The following is a 19,240-nucleotide window of genomic DNA, read 5'->3' on the forward strand; positions in this document are numbered from 1 at the left end:
GGATCTTTGCTCATGCAGATTATCTGGTGGGAAAAATGAAAAGAAAATGGTGTGATAACAGTAAACAACATCAAGAAATGTCAGTTTAATTGCATGGTGCATTTTCTGATTTATGTGTTGGAATTTCATAAGGCTTAGTAACGTAAATATCTATGATATAAAAATATGTTCAGATGATATAGCGGCATCCCTAACAATAATAATAATAATACCCTTATGCTTTATTTTAGACATTTTACCCTAAGACATTTACTTCTGCTCTAAATAAAACTAAGTTATTCTGAATTTAACATTTTACAAACTTTACAAAGTTGTAGATTTATAATCATTTTATCACTTGAGCTTAAAAATCTTGTCCTGATAGTATTTCAAAATGCTTTACAGACCAAACTGCTGCTTTTTCTTCATTAAGCAATCCTAAATGTGGTCTAATCAAAATGTGTTGAATCTGAACTGATTGCATCCCTGCCTATTTAAGAGACTAATCGGGAGACAGAAGTCAGGGTTTCAAAACCTCCAATTACTGCAAGCACACAAACAACCCTTTTTTCCTAAATGTGGGACAGAAAGGTTTCACCCTGTGCCAGACACAACTCTAAGAGAGTTAAACCCCTACCACTGTGAAACCACCTCTCCAAGTGCCCTCTGCCATGTTTCCAAGTAACATGTTTCCAAGGATTTTGACCTGCAGTCAACAGTGTCACAGAAGCATCAGGACCCACATTGTGTCGGAGACGGGCACAAGCAGCAAAGATGAAATACATGCATGAACTGATTTCCAGTGGTCCTTTATGCTCACAGTGCTGCTCAGTGACAATAGTGTTTGCCTTGTGATTGTCAGCATGCTGAGGGGGTGAAAAGAAGGGCTCAATCTAACAAAAACCCTGCTGTCAAACCATCAGCACTCAAAGTTGAGTGGACCTAATTCAGAGGGAGGCTAAGCCTGTGTAGAGGCTTACCCCGAGGGCAAGGGGTCAAAAGCACTAAAGCACAGAAAACATTCTTTCCTTCAAATTGGAGACATGCTCCAACATTACCACACATGTGAGATCCTTCACGGGGAAGACAAATTCCCTTTTTCATCAATTTCCCTTGTAATAAACGATGCAACATCAAAACAATTTTAGAAGCTTGTATGTCAATTTTAAACACCAACAGAGGGCAGTAGAGCAAAGAGTGTCAGGATGTTACACAGAATACCTCAACTTAAGCTCTCAGCAGTTTTATTACAGAACCAAAACACTCACCTGTACTGTACGGTCAGGTATTCCACTGTAAACCGATATTTGAGGCATTGCCTGTCTTCCAGCTGTAGTACTACTGCTGGAAGTACTGCTAGTGTTAGTACTACTACTACTACTACTACTGCTGCTGCTGCTACTGCTACTATTACTAGTGCTAGTGGAAGTGGTAGAAGTAGTAGTAGTCGTAGTAGTGTTAGAGGTACTACTACTGCTGACAGCAGTGGTGCTGGAGGAATTGGTGGTGGACGTGGTGGTGGCTGCGGTGGTCCCGGTACTGCTGGCAGTGGAAGCAGGGGCCCCTGGCTCACTCTCCATGGTGCCCTCTGCTCTTTTCACCTTTGACCCCCGGCTCTTCTGAATGGCTCTCCTGTGCCTTCAAGAAAGAAGCAAAAAACCTGATGAATGTATGGAAGCTTGTTTCTGCCACTGATACAGAAGTTGGAATTAGTAATTTTTTTTAGATAACCAACTCAATTATTATTAACTCAGAGTTTTGGCTCATGGATTGAAAAAAATGCTTTAGGTTTCTACATTTACATACAACTGAATGGAGACAAAGTAGTAGAAACAAGATGCACCTGAACATGGCTGTTAATAAACCACTCAACACCAAGTAAATGTAAGACCAGTGACACATCTACCCAAACTGTTTTAGTCTTATGTTGCACTATAAGTCAAGGGCAACAAAATGAATTTTACCACGGTTGGTCACACCTAAGGCCATATACAGTTTACAGCTTATTATGGTTACATACATCAGATATTGTTAACAACAACTTGGCCAAAGATTCCTAACTATGTCATATCATTTAGTCGAGCACAAATATCTCAAGGTAAAATAATCAATCTTAAAATTCTTAAAAGCATGAACCTGAAAGCTCAGTACATGTGGGGAATTTCAAAGAAAAACAAAAGTAAAACTTAAAGAGCTTTGAAAATTTTAAACTAAATGAACTCCACAGGCTTCTAGGATGAAAAAGGAGGTTCACATGAAAACTTACAAATGACTAATAAGTTTTTCAAAGACTAAACTGATTGGCAGGCTGGATTAAAACTTGCAAAGGACTGGATTGAACCCCTGGGTCTTGAGTTTGACACATGTGCCATAATCCCTTTAGAGAATGAAAAGTAAGTAGGTACTGATTAGCGCATCACCCTGCCACCAAAAAATGCAATTTAGACTCATAAATGATCAAAAGACCCCCAAAAAAGGAACTCAAGTTAAGTAAAATCTCTTCTGAACAAAAACTCTGAACTCTGGCTATGAAGATTTCACCAGGTTCAAGTTTCGTCGATTTTATATTAGTGTAAAGAAAAATAGTCTCAAAATTTCAGCTTGCTCAAGTTAGTACTTGACTTCAAAAAACATTTAATACATAACTACAAAATCATTGTTTTACTTATAACTTTTAGGGTTGAAACTAATCTTTATTACACCTATCCATCTTCTGCTCCTGATCAGGGTCTAAACCAATACCTTTAGACCTCCCTCTCCCCTGCCACCTCCAGCTCTTGTGGGGATACACCGAGCCATTCCCAAGCCACTCCAGAAACACATCCAGCATGTTCCGACTGCCCCGAGGTCACCTCCCTGTAGCACATGCCCAAAACACCTCACCCAGGAGTTGAGAAAACACACTAGTCAGATGCCTGAATCAACTTAACAACCACTTTTGACATGAAAGCGTAGTCGTTTTACTTCGAGCCCCTCCCAAATTATTATGCTTCGAAAGAAACTCTTCTGCCATTTGGGTATCTATGATTTTATTTTTTGGACAAGACTCAGAGCTCGTGTCCATAGGTGAGGTTAGGAATGCAGATCGACCAGCGAATTACCAGTTTCACATTTTTTCCCCCAGCTCAGTGAGCATTTCAGTGCTCAGTTTATCCTTCGCACCCAGCAGCAAACCAACCCAGTGTAAGCTGTAGGTCACTGCAATCTTTTACTACAGCAACTACCTGAATAATAAAAGCACACGGTTCAAAGATTGACTAGAAAAAACATCTTTAGTAACACGATCTAAAATCTGATGAATGTCAAGCAGAGTTCTTAAATTTTTAGCATCTCTCCCTGCAGAAACCATGAAAGAGATCATGTCGAACTCTGCAGCCAATCATTAACTTTCTTTTTTGTTTTTACCTCGACTTAATTTGACACCCACATCCCTGTTGCCATGACTGTCCAGCCCCCAGCTTGACAAACTATCCAAAATATACATATATGTTGTGATACTAAGCATTCTCTCTCATACAAAACAAGGCATACCATCTTTTTTGGGGAGCCGCTTTCAAGTTTCAAACATTTTATACACTCTTTGTTTTTACTGTTCAAAGAAGGGAGTTTTCATCTCATTGTTTACTTTGTATTTATGTATTCAATAAACTGAGCCAAGCTAAAGTTATATAAATTCAGTACAAGTTACAAAACAAACATCGGGATATCTCTTGTCATCTTGTTTAAGTCACACCTCTGTTTTCAAAGACGGATATGCTGTCCGACTGCATGAAATGAATATGCAGGATACAAACACAAGCTGGAAAATAAATGATACCTCTGTTTTCATGTAAAAATACACATAAAATTGTATTTCAGGAATCCAGTGAACTCCACTGAATTTAGCATAAATATAAGGGGTAAGCTGACACTACAAGCCTAAATTAAGTCAACACTCAGCCCGAGAGTGTTGAGTGAGTGAGATTTAAAAAAATAAAATAATGAATCTATTTCATTCAGTCAGTCACAAGAATATGGAGGAATGATTTAGGGTCCTTCCATAAAGGCCTTTTTAGGTTTGGTCCCTTGGTGCTTTGCTAACCATTAGCACAAAACAAAAAAGGTTCAGAGCTCTCCGGGCAGACGAGGTGGAGAAGATTTCAGCATGGCAGGTGATAAAAAGTGAAGATGATGGAAGGAGATCAAGCATCCTTCCTTGGTGGAAAATAAGCAATCTTTGGAAAAAGTCAAAGATTCATTTGTTTAAACAAAGTCCAGAAGTTAATTTTTTTTAAAAAGAAAAGAAAAAGAAGAAGTAAAAAGAAGCAAGAAAAGAATCTGAACTCATTAAGATCCAGACTAGTGTCAAGAATGAGATTAATGAGCATGTTTGATGGGGGAATCAGAAAGAATAACAATCACTGTACGAGTTAGAAAAGGGGAAAAAAGGGAGGGAGGAATTTCTAGCCTTCAGGTTATACAGGTTCACATTAAGTCACCGCAGCTACAAGGAAAAAGGAGCAAGTGAGAGGTGAAGGTTGAGTGAACAGGTTCAGGATTTTAAATGGGCAGGAGTGGGACGAGTGTGTAATGGAAGTAATTAAATAAGGAGCAATGCTGCCGTCATGCTGCAATTCTTAAGCCATTTCCTCCACATACTCATTCTTTTGAGCAGATTAGGAGCCAAAGCAAAGCTCTACAGCCCATTTAGGCTACAAAGGAGACTTGGAAACAATCTGCCATCTCACTAAACCACATGCTATTCCTTAAAATGGCAAACGCAGAGCAGCCCACAAAAGGTTACAAAATATTTGAGCAAACCAGTGAGTGAGTTAAAAGACATTTTTTAAATATTTGTTTAAACAGCTTAAATGCTTTAATTTAAAACATAGGTTGCATAACAAGAAAGGCAGCAAACAGTCAAATTAGGGCAGTACAAGTATCAATTAAAAATGCTTTTACATATTAACCTGATATATCTAACAGCATTAAAGCAAAGAACTGGATCCTAATTCAAACTGGATGAAAAATGGAAAAACATAAAATACATATTTCAAGATCTCCTAACTTAAAAAGACCCTTATTTTCCATTCAGCAGTGCCAGTCACTGATTGAAAACTTGATGTTTTCATATTTGTGGCTGAAAAACTGAAATGCAGTCAGGCAGAGCTGGGTCCAGGTTGTAAACAAAGCACCACTGCTGCCAAAGCCTGCTTGTCTGTATGCCATCATTAGCCTACATCCCACAGTGTGCTTCATATTGCCTCCTTATGTGGGGAGAGGGGAGGGAATCCCCTCTGGTAATGATCCCTGCAACCCATGTCCCTCTGAGAGGAGTCACCCATCAATCAGTAAACAGTGCCATGTAGATCACCCCTTGCTCAGCCTCAACCAAGTACCACTTTTACATTGTTACATCCACAAATCTGGTTTTCAGTTGGGTTTCATGGAGGACCCCTTGCACCCATGAAAAGTGCTATTCAGTTTTTTTTAAGAGAACATCAAAGCAGCACCAGCAGCATGAAACACAGTGCAAAGAGCCAGTCAATGCCATAACAATGTAATTTAAGTGCTGTTGGAGCATATTGATCCATTCATGCTGGCATAACAAGACCACAAGAACTGACAGTCAGCTTTGTGTGTGATCCGTTTCGCATATCCAGCAAGACGATGAGAGCTGTTAAGAGACTGTCAGACAGACTGGCTGTCTCTACAGAGCTTACATCACAGTAAGGAAGTGCAGAAACCTCCATCAGTGCCCATGCAACTCTGATGACCCACATTAAAAATACTATGAGAATGCATTTGTCAGCTCCACTAATCGATTGATGTGTGATAATAGCTTTAATAGCTAAAAGATCCACAGAGAAATGTGTGCCTGTGTGTATTTTTATATATATTTCTGTGTGTGTGTGTGTGTGTGTGTGTGTGTGTGTGTGTGTGTGTGTGTGTGTGTGAGAGAGGAGGGGTACTCAGCTTCTGAGACAAAGCCCCCTAACCCTGGTGTTCCTACCTCCTCCGACACCCCCAACGCGATGCAGGGGTATGATGCCCCATCCCCCGGGGAGCGTGCTGTCCTCCTGCAGGATGTTGCTCCTCTTTCCTCTTTGTCTGCCTAAGTGAGTGGCTGGCTGCCTGGCTGCCTGGCTGACTGAGTGAATAAATGAGCGCGTGCAAGGGTGTTTCTGTGCTGCCTCCAAACCCCCTGCCCCTCTTGTCTACCCCCAACACACAGCGAGCTCGTCGTCCCAGCATCAACACCCAAGTCCACCAACCAGGCCACAGCCTGCCTCCTGATTATGTGGTATCCTAGCGACAGCCAACGGGTGCTTATGGAATCCCCATGCAGAGCCGCATCCTGATTGGACAACAGGATCCTCTTTAATGAAGATGACGGTAATGATTTTACTCTCCCCTCCCCCTCTGATGCTTCCTGAATACTGAATTTTTTTTTTTAGGATGCTTAGACCCTAACCCCCCCACATCACCCAAATTATTTTCAAATAGCTGAAAATCCAAGATAATGAGGCATTTCATAAAAATAACCCTGAAATGATTTTTCTTCCCTTTTGCTTAGTCTAGACCTGAACAGTGGAAAACCGAAGGCTTCTTTCCCTTTTCAGTATTTCAGTTTTCACTTCAAGTCTGCAGCACAATTTCCACAAATAACCTGCAGTTGCAATAGGCCCATTTTCCTTAGCATTCAGGTAAGGACAGGAACAGTGAGTCACAGGCTGAACAAGGAAGGGGTTACATGAATAGGATGAGGGACCTATGGAATCTTCAATACGCAACATTTACACTGATGGAAAAACTAGTAGCTCAGTGTTCCAACATTGTGAAGAAGGGACTGCTCTCATGTCTAGAGACTGACGAGGAGAGACAACAAACATCCGCAAATACATCATGAAGATGGCCCCAACGGACCACATGCTCCGTGAATACCTCAGGCAGCAGAAACCCGAGAAAGAGAAGGAACAATCATGGAAGGCTAGATCCCTGCACGGTATGTACCACTGGCAGATAGAGGAAGTGGCTGACATCCAGAAGTCCTACCAGTGGCTGGACAAAGTTGGACTGAAAGAGGCACTAATCATGGCAGCACAGGAACAAGCAGGAACGAGGCTGGGAGATGCCCCCAAGTAGGGCTGCTCAATTAATCGAATTTTAATCGTGATTACGATCTGGGCTTTCAACGATCATTAAAAATGACTGAGCCGATTATTAGCTCCTCCTCTCGCGCTGCTCCGTGTGGCAAATCGAGCGCACCTCTCTGCGTTTCGAACACGGGTCACAACAATTAAGAGGACCCGAGGGAAGCTCGGAAAGCTAAGCAGAAGTTATTTGGAGAGGAGAGGATAATGGCTGCTGAAGAAAGAATGCCGTTGGTTGAAAAGAGAGGTAAAACGACTTAAGTGGTGTGGAAACATTATGGGTTCGCGGAGTCAGACGTGGATCAAGTAGACATAGTGTGGAAACTTTGCTACGGTGTCGTAGCTGCACCACAGAGCAACACTACAAATTTATTCAATCATTTGAAGACCGCTCACAAAGTGACATACGATCAAACAATGAAGGAACACCCCTTCCTCGCCAAAGACCACTGCTCAATTAACACAGTGAACAACCAGTATTATGCAGTATTTTGAAGTTCACTAAACATAGATGTTTACATTTTTCATTTATTTTTTATATTGCAAACATTTGCACTGTTATCAGTATTTGCACACTATTTTATATTATTTTTTGACATCTTTAAAGCCATTATTCAATACATTGTTATTGTTAAATAAATATCATCAAATAATCGAGATCTCAATTTCAGTGAAAATAATCGTGATTATCATTTTTGCCATAATCGAGCAGCCCTACCCCCAAGGGTGGTGGAGAATGGCCGAGCTAAGATCCTGTGGGACTTCCAGATACAGATGGACAAAATGGTGGTGGCTAACCAACCAGACATAGTGGTGGTAGACAAGCATAAGAAGACGGCCATAGTGATAGATGTAGCAATACTGAATGACAGCAACATCAGGAAGAAGAAACACGAGAAGCTGGAATTAGTACCAAGGGCTCAGAGAAGAGCTTGAGAAGATGTGGAGGGTGAAGGAAACAGTGGTCCCAGTGGTAATCAGAGCACTAGGTGCAGTGACTCCCAAGCTAGGCAGTTTAAAAAAAAAAAACATAACAGTGTACACACTAGACTAGACTAGATCGATTCATTACTGAAAGCTTTGAATAATTGGTGCCAAAGATTTCTGTAAAAACATCAAGCTTAGAAACAAAATAACAAAAGAGGAAAAACAGCAAAACCCCTCATAAAAATGAAATGAGATAGCTTTAGAGTTGAATTTAAACTCCTCTTTAATGACAACAGAATTCATTTACATGGAATTGGGAAGATAAAAACCAAAGGATAATGGCATACTTATGCTCTACCCCACAACATTAACACGCCACCCAACTGTCTGGCAATTTGAAATGTGGCTATTTGAGCCGTTTGCGGGTGCAATATAGTATTGATTGGGGCCAACCATGCGTGAACATCATTGATTATCATCTTCTCATTAGCATATAGATTAGCTGGCAGTGCATCCAGAAGTGCAAGCCTGAAATCTCACACTTGGCTAACAGAGCTGGGGGGGGGGGTTAAAAACAGGAAGAAAAGACCAATAGTGTGGCTCAGTGAGATATCAGCTCTTTGATGATAAAACTCAACATCCTAAAGCTCAGTCTCCAAAACAAAGGAATTACGATGCAAGGAGGTATAAAAGGTGGTTCAGCCAGGGGCCTAATAGACCCTAACCGGAGCTATGATGGTAAAAGTCTAGGTTAAATAAGATTTAAGATTAAGATTAAGATTAAGATTTAAATAATTGCTTTTATTTAACTTCCCTAAAGTTGGTAAACTAAATTATTTGAGGATGAGGATAATGAGGACATTTAAAGATGTCAGATGGCAAAACAGGCAAGATATTATTAAATTAAATTGGTATGGAGTCAGACTGACAAAATGAACATGAGTTTGCTGGGGCTATTTTGTTGACATTTATCTCACAAACATTCAATGAACCATTTGAAATAGGGTATTGTGTTTTCTTCCAAGGAAATTTTTTGCGCACCTTCAAATGTGGCAAAAAATTTAAGGCACTAAAAATATATTGCGGTAATGAAAAGAAATAAAGACGGACAAACCTAAAACATAGGAATAAATTCAATATAATGATAAACTGATAACTGCTGTTCATTTATGGTATTGATAGGGTTTTATCAGTTCATTTTTATCAATGCCAATAATTATTTTCAATGTTACCATTTTTTTGCTTGAAAAAGGATAAACAGAGCTACTTTTGACACACTGGTTAGGTCTCAAAAGCTTTTCTTTAGACTTCATAAATTGACAAAACTAATTCTCTCTAGTTAGCAGAACAGCTGTGACTAAAGTCAAACTAACCAAGTTCAAAAAGACCAACTTAGGATGGGGACCCACTGTCTTTATTACTCACACCTAATGGCTTCATTTGTTAAGTACAAGATTGCCTCTTACAATAGAACCTCTGCACAAAGACCTTACCTCTAAGAAACTAAAATATCATTTTAGAGGGTTTGGCCTATTTATTTCAACTTTTAATGGGTCATTCCCTTCCAATCAGTACCTCCCACCCAATTTCAGTGTATTACATGAAGCAAAGCCAAACTTTGACAGTCAGTAATTACAAAAAAAGCTCAACATAAATGGAGTGAGTAGAAATTTCCCCAACATTTGAGCAATCAGAATTACGATTGAAAAAAAACCCCAAAACATTTACGTCACAGTCTAAAGCCCAAATCTAATCTAATTTTTGTTCAGAATTAAAGCTCTTTGTAGAAAAAATAAAGTTTAATATCATGTGATATACCATAGTATCAATATCATAGTAGAACTGCACCAATTTAATATCCACAATGCAGTGTAACAGATAAAAATAGTGATTACTTGTATCTGGTATTTTTTTTCTTATGATCAATTGGAGAAGACTTCAAAGAGTGTATTGTGGGTAAACTTTGGAGGGTCACATGACCGTGTGTGGGAGGTCCTCAACATTAGGTCCTGAAGAAGTTTCTCTTCAATGCTATTTGACCACGCAGAAGGACCTGAATTACAGAGGGTCTCATATTTCATTGTTCTTTCAGTGGAATGAACCTCAAGTCAGTGTCGAGATAATGTGTTCTGAAAAAGCATTTCCTTGGAGAACTCTGGTGATGCTGGGAGAATCCCCTGGGCCTGATGATAGCTGATGGGCTTGTCCAAACAGAGCAAGCAGGCCACTGCCTTCGTTAAAGTGTGTAAGATAGCGATACCCTCTGATCCCAAGGAAAGGCCGACCATGGAAGCGTAATTGAGCCATCTGATTCCGATTCAGCTGTACACCTTGCCTTCCACAGCTGAGTAGACCAGCACAAAGAGACTCTGGCTGCTTTCCAGGTTAAGTGTGCAGTTCCAGCATATGTAGGCTCACGCTGCGAAGATACAAAACACTTTGACTTCACTCTCCAGAGAGGACCCTGGCCTTATTCCTTCATTTAGTAAGGTCTAAGGCTGTAAGGTGCAAAATGCTCCAGTAGACACTAAAAATGTCTCAGACTGTTAATGCCTCTCAAAATAAACACAGCAAAAGCAGACAGAAAAGCACACAGACAGACTGAGAGGCTGAAGTGGTGCCGACAGAGAAATGAAAGATTCTCTCTCTGATCTATAAATATCACCATTAAATAGTTCTGCTAAAGCTTGGAGATTAGCGACACTTTTCAATCCCAACTACTCTATCAAAGCAGTCTCTCGGGCATCACTCTCAGGAGTCTTTCATGCCAGCAGAAAAAAAGAAAGAAAGAGAGAACTGGGTCAGGTATGAGCAGAGGCAAACAGAAATGTAGTGCTTCCTTTAAATCCTTTAAAGTCCTTTAAATATATATCAATGCCAACAGGGAACCAGAGAGACAAAAAAAATTAGAGCTTATCCAAAGGATAACAGAGAGGCTACTTCGTCATTTTGAAATAGCTGAGAGAGCTTAACTGTGTTAATTTATTACCTTTCAAAAGCAAAATCTTGTGCCCAAAATAACAGACGTGTTACTCAACAGGTTTAAAATTATGAAAACGATAACACATGTTGACATTCTGACAGAAAGCTTTAGTCAATGTTTATACTATTAAAAGACACTGAAGTAGACACACAGGCCATGTCCACACTAATACGTTTTCGTTTGAAAATGCATCTTTTTCTCTCGGTTTTGGCCTTCCGTCCACACTGAGACGGCGTTTTGGGTCAAGTAGAGCTGGGCGATAAAACGATAACGATATGTATTGCGAAATAACTTTTTCTCGATAGAAAAATGAAACTATTGCGATAGACCTCATCTCGCTCTTCCTGTCTTATAAAAAAAACCAATAGCCAATAAAAATTAAGTAGCGCAGAGCCGAACCAATCACAGCCGCAGCGTCACGTCACGTAACTTGTTACGTACAGCTCAAGTGCCAAGGCGCACGTGTGTATTTGTTTGAGAAGCAGCCAGCCGCCGTGCCGGGTTTTTGGTGACCAGAATACCGAAGGGAACACAGATGACGGTTCCAATGTCGGAGAGATTGTCGAAAGGAAAGGCCAGAGAAGTTCCGTAGTGTGGAGGTATTTCGGCTATTTGAAGTCTGACAAAAAACAGCGTAACGCGCACTGTAAATTGTGCTGAAAGCATGTTCCCACAAAGTCTGGAAATACAACAAACCTTTTTTATCACCTGAAGCAGTGCCACCCACTGGAGCACGCTCAATCTCTGACTGAAAGCGCTAATTTGTCATCGAAAACAACCAGGGGAATCCCTGTGAAGCAGCAACAGTCAATTGAGTCGGCTTTCGCCAGCGTCTTACCATATGACAAAAAAGGTAAGAGCCATAGCAACATAACGAATGCCATAGCTTACTGTCTTGCTAAAGACATGCTACCAATAAACACGGTCGAAAATGAAGGATTCAAGCAGCTAATTAAGGTAATGGATCCTCGTTACCAACTCCCTGGACATAAACATTTCTCTCAGACAGCGCTTCCAAAGCAATATTATGTAAGTTGGTCAATTTTGTCTCTTTTTCTGTAAAATAAACTAAGGTTTATTTTTAGAATTAATATTTTGTTTCTAAGTGGAACTGACAATTTAGTAGTCTGTTTTGTTTGTTCTATTTTGAAACTTAAACGCTTTAGCGGCTGCCTTTTGTGTAGATTGTAATATTTGCCTTTATTTTGCATAAAACTGGTGGTGGTCAGAGGGCCCGGTGGCGCCAGTGTCCGGCAGCCTCGCCTCTGTCAGTGTGCCCCAGGGCAGCTGTGGCTACAACGTAGCTTGCCATTGCCAGTGTGTGAATGTGTGCGTGAATGGGTGAATGACTGAATGTAGTGTAAAGCGCTTTGGGGTCCTTAGGGAATGAGTAAAGCGCTATACAAATGCAGGCCATTTACCATTTTTACCATAAAACTGAAGCCTCATTTTAAGTACATCTGCCCTGTTGAACTTATTATGGAAAATGAATATTTAAATCAAAACAAGCTGCTGATTATTTCACATTTTATTTGTGAGCAACATCACATTTAAATCTTACATATATAGTTATTTGGCTTATATCGTGATATATATCGTTATCGCCTGAAATGAAAAAAGCATATCGTGATTTGAAAAAAATCTTATATCGCCCAGCTCTAGGGTCAAGGAAAATGCAGCGTTTTGAAAACGCTCTCCAAAGCAGATACATTTGAAAATGCAGTTTTCACGTCGCAGTGTGGACAGCGAAACCGGAGCCTTTTCGAAAACGATGAAACATTTTAGTCATGTGATGCAGTCATGTGACTAATTAAACTAAGATAGCAGAGGACATTATACAGCAGCTGTTTTGTTTGTGCTCAATTTTGACAGCCCTATTAAAGATTAATATCAGTTTGCACATGCTCTAGATAGCTTTTCTTCAAATTCTTTAATTCTCAATCGCTTTTGCAACTGGTGTAAAGTCTATGGGGCTGACTCACTACCAGACTTTTGTGTTACTCGCAGCAACAACTCCACCTCATTGTTAGTCCATTTTAAAAACTCGGTGCTTGTCCTCAACATTTTGCCCCGATGTTTCAAAGAGCAGGAAAGTAAATAAACAGCAGACAGAAATGAGGCAGGTCGAATCGTCTTGCGTTTCACACATGCGCAGTACTGGAACGTAAGCGTTTTCGGACGTTTCAATGTGGATGAACAACTCTGTGAAAATGACTGAAAACGATAGTGTGGACGCGGAGCGTTTTCAGACGAAAACGCAGTTTTCAAATTTATCCGGGCTAGTGTGGACCTAGCCAAAGGCCAACCTAATAATTTGCACCTATGCATGGCCCCTGGGATGCAGTTTAAGGTCATCAATGTGTCATAGCATTATTTCACCTGAATTGTCATCTACTTTAATGAAGACGTCAATTTTCATACGGTGTCAGCTATAGCCACTATGTGACCCTGAAATAAATAAGCAGTTTAAAAATAATAATAATAAAAATGAACAAACTGGGACCCCACAGAAAAACTTAACACTGTAGCCGTGCCTACTGGTGCAGATAAACACAACTACATATCACTGCAATATTTGTACCTGCACTGATAACTATACTACAGCTTGCAAGTATCTACAATCAATCAGGAAGTCTGTCAGCCATCTGTTGTGGCATTTTGCCTCAGGTGGATCTTTTGAAAGCTATGACATGCAATATATGCTGGCTGTGTACTGAAGGGTACAGGCAGTTGCAAGTCACAAGTAAATGTAAAGCAGATATAGATGAAGGACAACATGGCTATCTAATATGTAAATGAGCTCATCTCTAAACAAAATATAGGAACAAAGTTTGGCTTCTCTCTCTTGTGAAATAAACAAATAAACCTTTTCATAACTCCCTGATAAAAGCCCATAATTAATTTGAATAACAGCATCAGGTGCTCTCTATAAGAATTGAAGGGTAAGTAATTATCTCTGCTTGATTTTTCACAGCTAGCTAACTGATGTCAGGTTTTTAAAGGTCCTCTACTCTATTACAACAGCTTGACATGCTTTTAAGTGGATAAAGCATAATTCTTCTTCAGTTAACCCCAGTATCACTGAAGAAAATCTACAAGTTTCTTCCCTAAGCCTGTTGTGTTTTTTTCTGCTGCACACAACTAGTCAGTTGTTTGTATGAGCTGAAGTGATGTAAATGATTGCTTCCCCCCTCCCAGCTACGAATCAGTAAACATCCCTAATCTAAAAAAGATTCACTGCAAGTTAAACCTATATCCATGCCTATATTTAACAGCTTAGTATTATTTTCATCATAATTATATACCGCTTTTAGATTTTGACCCCTCACAGTTTTTATACAGTGATATTCGGCACCATCTTGCAGCACCTTTTGAAGTGGCCGTCTCAACTCACTGGCTCCAGGAAATAGATGCAAATTAGGCACAAAATAACCTTCAAACCAAGGCCACAACAAGGCAAGTAAAGCACAACACTCTCTGTAAATTAATAACCTGAACTTTGAAAATGAATAAGATTTTAATAAAACATAGAAACCAAACCAAGCCTGGACATGTAGTAGTTCTGCTTAATCTGATTTTAATTTCAATTATAACTGCAGCTTTAAAGAAATCCAACATTTGTTCAAGAGCTATCTGGAAGAAATTGTAAAGGTAATCTAGGTAACTCTGTGAAACAACCATTAATGGCTGCAACTGGTGTCCGGATCATGATGGAGAGGGTCTTTTAACAACAATAGTGACAGGCTCTCCATCACTCTGTGTGGCTACTGTCAAGCCGAAAAATGAAGCCAACAAAAAAAAGGAAAAAACAAAACAAAACAAAAAACAAAACAAACTCTAGTTCCTCTAGGTGCTACTTGAGCCTGGCTCCAAAACAAAGGCAATTCCCAGAAACTTCCATGTTAAAATGGTCAAATTTATAGCATTAAAACCACGTTTACAGCCTGGAGCAAAAAACGGTTTTAGCCTCAGTTTAACTCTAAAAGAGGTGAATTTCTTACAACTCAGGAGGAAGGCCACAATGACTGACAGGTGTTCAAACACACACATCTGGAGCCCATGAAAGTCAAAGACCAAGCTCCACTACTTTTGAGTCATTAAACTGGACCTCATTATCATGGCTTGTAGTGTAGTAGAGACCATCCAAGAGGTTGTGCTTTAGTTTGGGTGACTGAAGAAACATTTTATTACCTTATTACTTAGCACTAACCAAACTTGATAGTATCAGTGATAGCTTAGCACCTTTTCATTTTTTATCCATATAGTATATCATCTGACTCTACAAAAAACAACAACAAAAACAAAAGAGCCCCAAAACAGTGGGTGACATAAAAATGGCTACATTCATCTTTTATTCTGTCTATGGCTACTGTGTAGGTCTCCTTTGTATGTGAGGCTGTTTTATGATTGAACACACCAGTTAGTCTGCGCATAAGTACCCCCCCCCCCCCACTTTCCTCAACTTATGCACATTTTTGTGTTTTGCTTTAATTATATGTGAAGTTCACTGAACTCATTGAGATCCAAATATATATTTTTTTAACTATTTTAATAAATGCATTTTATTACACAAATTAAGAAAATATGTTAAATAGCTGCAATGTTCATTAAACCTTTTGTGCACATATGCTTGGGGTGAATACAGTTCCAGTGCTGAAATAAGTCTATGATGCATCATTATAGTACATTGCTACTATTGTGCTATATACTTAGTCATTTTACACTCCATTTGTTGCAGCCAATTTTAAGTGTAATTGCAGTTTCTATTTTTCTGCCTCACAGATTTGTGCTCCTTAAGCACTGCTAATTTCCCTTAAATGGACAGACTGTTCCATGCAGCTTTTTAAAGGGCCCGGGCCATCGGCTGTGTTGACCTTCACTTGTCAACATAACTACCTCCTTCTTTGTGCCAAATGTCATGACCTGAGGGGCCACAGCTCCTTGTTTGTATCCACTTGGCCAGCTTTGCCTAGCATTTCAAAATTAGCAAAGGTACACCCTACAGACACTGGTGTAAATCAAAAACAAAAAAGGAGGCGTTATTACTGGCCAAAACATTGCAAATAAACGTTTCGCTCATGCGCTGTTTCATTCATAAGTATTTTTCCTCCTTTCCTGCTCGCACTGAATTCCATTACAAAACTAGCTAACGTTAGCTACATCTGGATTGTTGTTATTCATAATAATAACACAATTTTGTTCCAATATGAGGATCTGCACACTAAACTTAGCACTTAAACTAACGTCGACGTTAGCAAGTCAGCTAGAAAAACGCCTGCTGCTGTGCTGGGGCCCGTGTAGACGTCTGCTTGTGCTATCGATTAACCTCACGCGTTCCGACGCACATATAAACACATATAAACAGGTATGTGACCCTTGTGCGAACCGTGACATCCTGCGCCAAGAACCCAAATATACGTGACCTTACCGTTGCCGAAAACCTTGTTTCGTCGCTTCTCCTTCTGACTGCTCTCGCTCAGTGTTTCTCCTGATATTCTACACTGGACGGTGGCTCGCTGCGCCCAACAGACTCGGAGCACTCCAGCAACAGCAGAAGAAGCAGCGGCAAAGGAGACCTGGCCTAGGGAGGGTGGACCGAAGCGACTCTTTCGTTTGCATTCCATACAGGCAACGTGATGCAAAGCAGACCAATGAGCGTAAAGGGTGAGATTTGACCCCACCCCTATTGTCAATTATCCCCTCCCCTCCTCTCTTTCCATTCACCTGTCAAGTGTCGGCCTCTGTCCTGATCTCCATGGTAACAAAGAGCTTTAATCTTTGCACTGTGCTCTGTTTGCAGTGTAGCTACTGGGCCACAGAGGAGCTTTAAAGATATGTGACACTTTGTTTGGCCCTCTTCAAAACGGAGGTCAACATCAGCGACCTCAAAACAGCACCCCTGGAGCCTTTTGATTCAGGGTTTTGTTCCGGGCCACTTCTTTGGCTTGTAAGCTTAGCAGTTATTAAATTCTTTTACGTACAAGCGTGGGGACTCTTTTCCTTGCACGCTCACCATTCTGCCATAAAATAGTGTTATTTTGATAATGTTTGCGTGGAAGATGAATCTAACCTGAAGTGCTGGCTTTTTCTAAATTTTCAGTCGTCATTATTAGAATGTGTTTAAATTCTTAAAAAGCATAAAAAAAAAAAAAAAAAAAAAAAAAAGTGACCCAAGGGTTTCTCAAGGCAAAGAAATGGGATATTTGTCCGTTCGTCACTTAGTCATTTGATCCCAACCCATCAGAGGATGCTTTACTGAAGGCAAATCTGAACCCACAAATGAGCAGTAACTGAAAGTTGCTTTAATAAAGGCCTGGCAGAGCATCTCAAGGGAGGAAACAACATTTCATGATCTCTTTTGGCTGTAGAGATAGGAACTTCATTGACTGTATTTAATAATACAGCATTTAAAAATTCTTAGAATTAAATTGTTAAAAACTGATAACAATAATTTGGTTAAACTTCTTGAATGAAGATAGTGTATAGATGCAAAAATATAAAAATTGAGTCATTGTCCAAACACTTATTGGCCCAATGCTATTATCCAAATTAATTTTGCTAATAGATTTCAATCAACAGGACATAAAAAACTGCATGTGTATGATCACCAGTCAAAGACTGTGACAGACAATAAAGATGCATGTGCATAGAGTTCAGAGTTTCAAATATTTAAATACCTATACCTAAATCAATGTATTAATTTTAATGGCAGTAAGATATGCAAGCCAATAGGAGTCTGACACTGGAATGCAGGCACTGTTAATTGCATTAGTTACACCTGTGTCTATGATAATGCAGGTGTAACTAATGTAATTATGCAAATATTTTGGACCCCACAAAAGCAGTTTTGGCCTTCACATTTTATTGACTCATTTTATTTACTCAGCTCTATCTGCAGAAGAAGAAGGGACGAGAGGAAATGTCAGAAAGTAAAACACAGACTGACTAGAACAACAAAAACGTAAAGAAGTGTTTACTTTTCTATACCATTCTTCCGTTGTTTCCATTTTCAGTTTTGAATTTTCAACACAAACATTTGTAATTTTCTATCATGTTGTGATTTTTGTTTTCCAGATTCCTTAAAAACTGTCGTCTTTTACAGGTTCAGGTTGTGGTTATCTTTGCTCTCTGCACAGACTCTTTAGCATTCCACATACTGTGCATGCAAGAGTAGGCCCCACTGAATCTGTAATTTGTATCCTCATGGAAATGACCCAGCATTGTAATAAAATGGACAGCAATGAACTGCTAATGTTTCAGTAAGTCACTATTGTGTTGCCTGCAATATGAGGAGGCAGCACATTCATGCGCCTGCAAATACTGAATAATTTATCTGAATATGACTTATTTGGTTGGCCCTCGAGTTAATTATCTGGTCTTTCATAGCTCCCCTGATACATCCCTCACAGCATCAGTATGAGCACAGCATCGTTCCAGTAATGCAGTTAGTCCCCAAAGATACGCTGTGGGATTGCAGCCAAGATTAATGTGTGATATTAATGTTATAGCAGAGGTAACGGTGAAGTCAAACACTGCTCTGTTGGACTGGAACATACCTTCAATGTGACGCTTATATGCCATAATGGACTAGCGGTAATGGTGTGCTGATAATAATGTGATAATCTAAATGGAATATTTATGTGTGGCTCCCATTCAGCTTTGTTGACCAATAAAATCAGAGATGGAGTTTTTATATTTTTCACAGTGATGCAAAGAATTTTAAATTTAACATAATTTAGTTATCTTTCTTTGTTCTTTCTTTATTGCTTGAAGTAAGGTTTCAAACATAAAATTTGACCTTTTTGTGGTTAGTGTGATTACACAGAAGTACATTTATTAAACCAAAGCCACAAGCAAAGGGACACAGGTTTATTGTTTAAATTAGTGCTGCTTGTGCATTCATTTTACAAAGAGAACTATTCTATTTTTTTAATTTTAGCAAATGAACTGCCTGTCAAAATGTGTGGGAGTTCAAAGCCCCAAACAAAATGATAAATTGTGGGCAAGCAGCATTAATTAAAGTATTATGCTTCACATAGATGGAACCAGTAGCTTTCATGCTTAGCTTTTGAAAACACAAAAACATAACTAAACGTATATTGTATTGTCTTTGGGCTCAAGTGAATTTTACATATTTGTATCGTACAGTGCTTTTTCAGCATTGCATGGGGGTTGAGGGATGGTGCAATGACTCTGGATTGGCAGACTGGGGTAGTGG

General features: G+C 39.6%; 1 protein-coding gene and 1 long non-coding RNA gene across 3 annotated transcripts in view; one reads left to right on the plus strand and one right to left on the minus strand.

Annotated features, from left to right (window-relative positions):
* The window catches only part of phc2b (polyhomeotic homolog 2b (Drosophila)), a 42,784-nt gene extending 26,185 nt beyond the window's left edge, over positions 1 to 16,599 (minus strand). Inside the window, exons 1-2 of one of the 2 annotated variants that reach the window (XM_005458432.4) lie at positions 16,451 to 16,599; positions 1,248 to 1,617 (exon numbers count right to left, since the gene is read on the minus strand). In XM_005458432.4, coding sequence (XP_005458489.1) covers positions 1,248 to 1,559 — 312 coding nt within the window. In that variant the 5' untranslated portion in view covers positions 1,560 to 1,617; positions 16,451 to 16,599. Of the gene's footprint in view, positions 1 to 1,247; positions 1,618 to 5,971; positions 6,229 to 16,450 lie in introns of those variants that run through there. The other variant, XM_025907123.1, reaches the window with a different exon arrangement.
* Positions 16,547 to 17,985, plus strand: LOC112846883 (uncharacterized). The gene is made up of 3 exons (XR_003220075.1): positions 16,547 to 16,686; positions 16,823 to 16,969; positions 17,909 to 17,985. It is a non-coding gene; the product is annotated as an uncharacterized LOC112846883 (long non-coding RNA).
* Positions 17,986 to 19,240: the final 1,255 nt, after the last annotated feature.

This window comes from Oreochromis niloticus, linkage group LG5, assembly GCF_001858045.2.
Source record: "Oreochromis niloticus isolate F11D_XX linkage group LG5, O_niloticus_UMD_NMBU, whole genome shotgun sequence".
NCBI lineage: Eukaryota > Metazoa > Chordata > Actinopteri > Cichliformes > Cichlidae > Oreochromis > Oreochromis niloticus.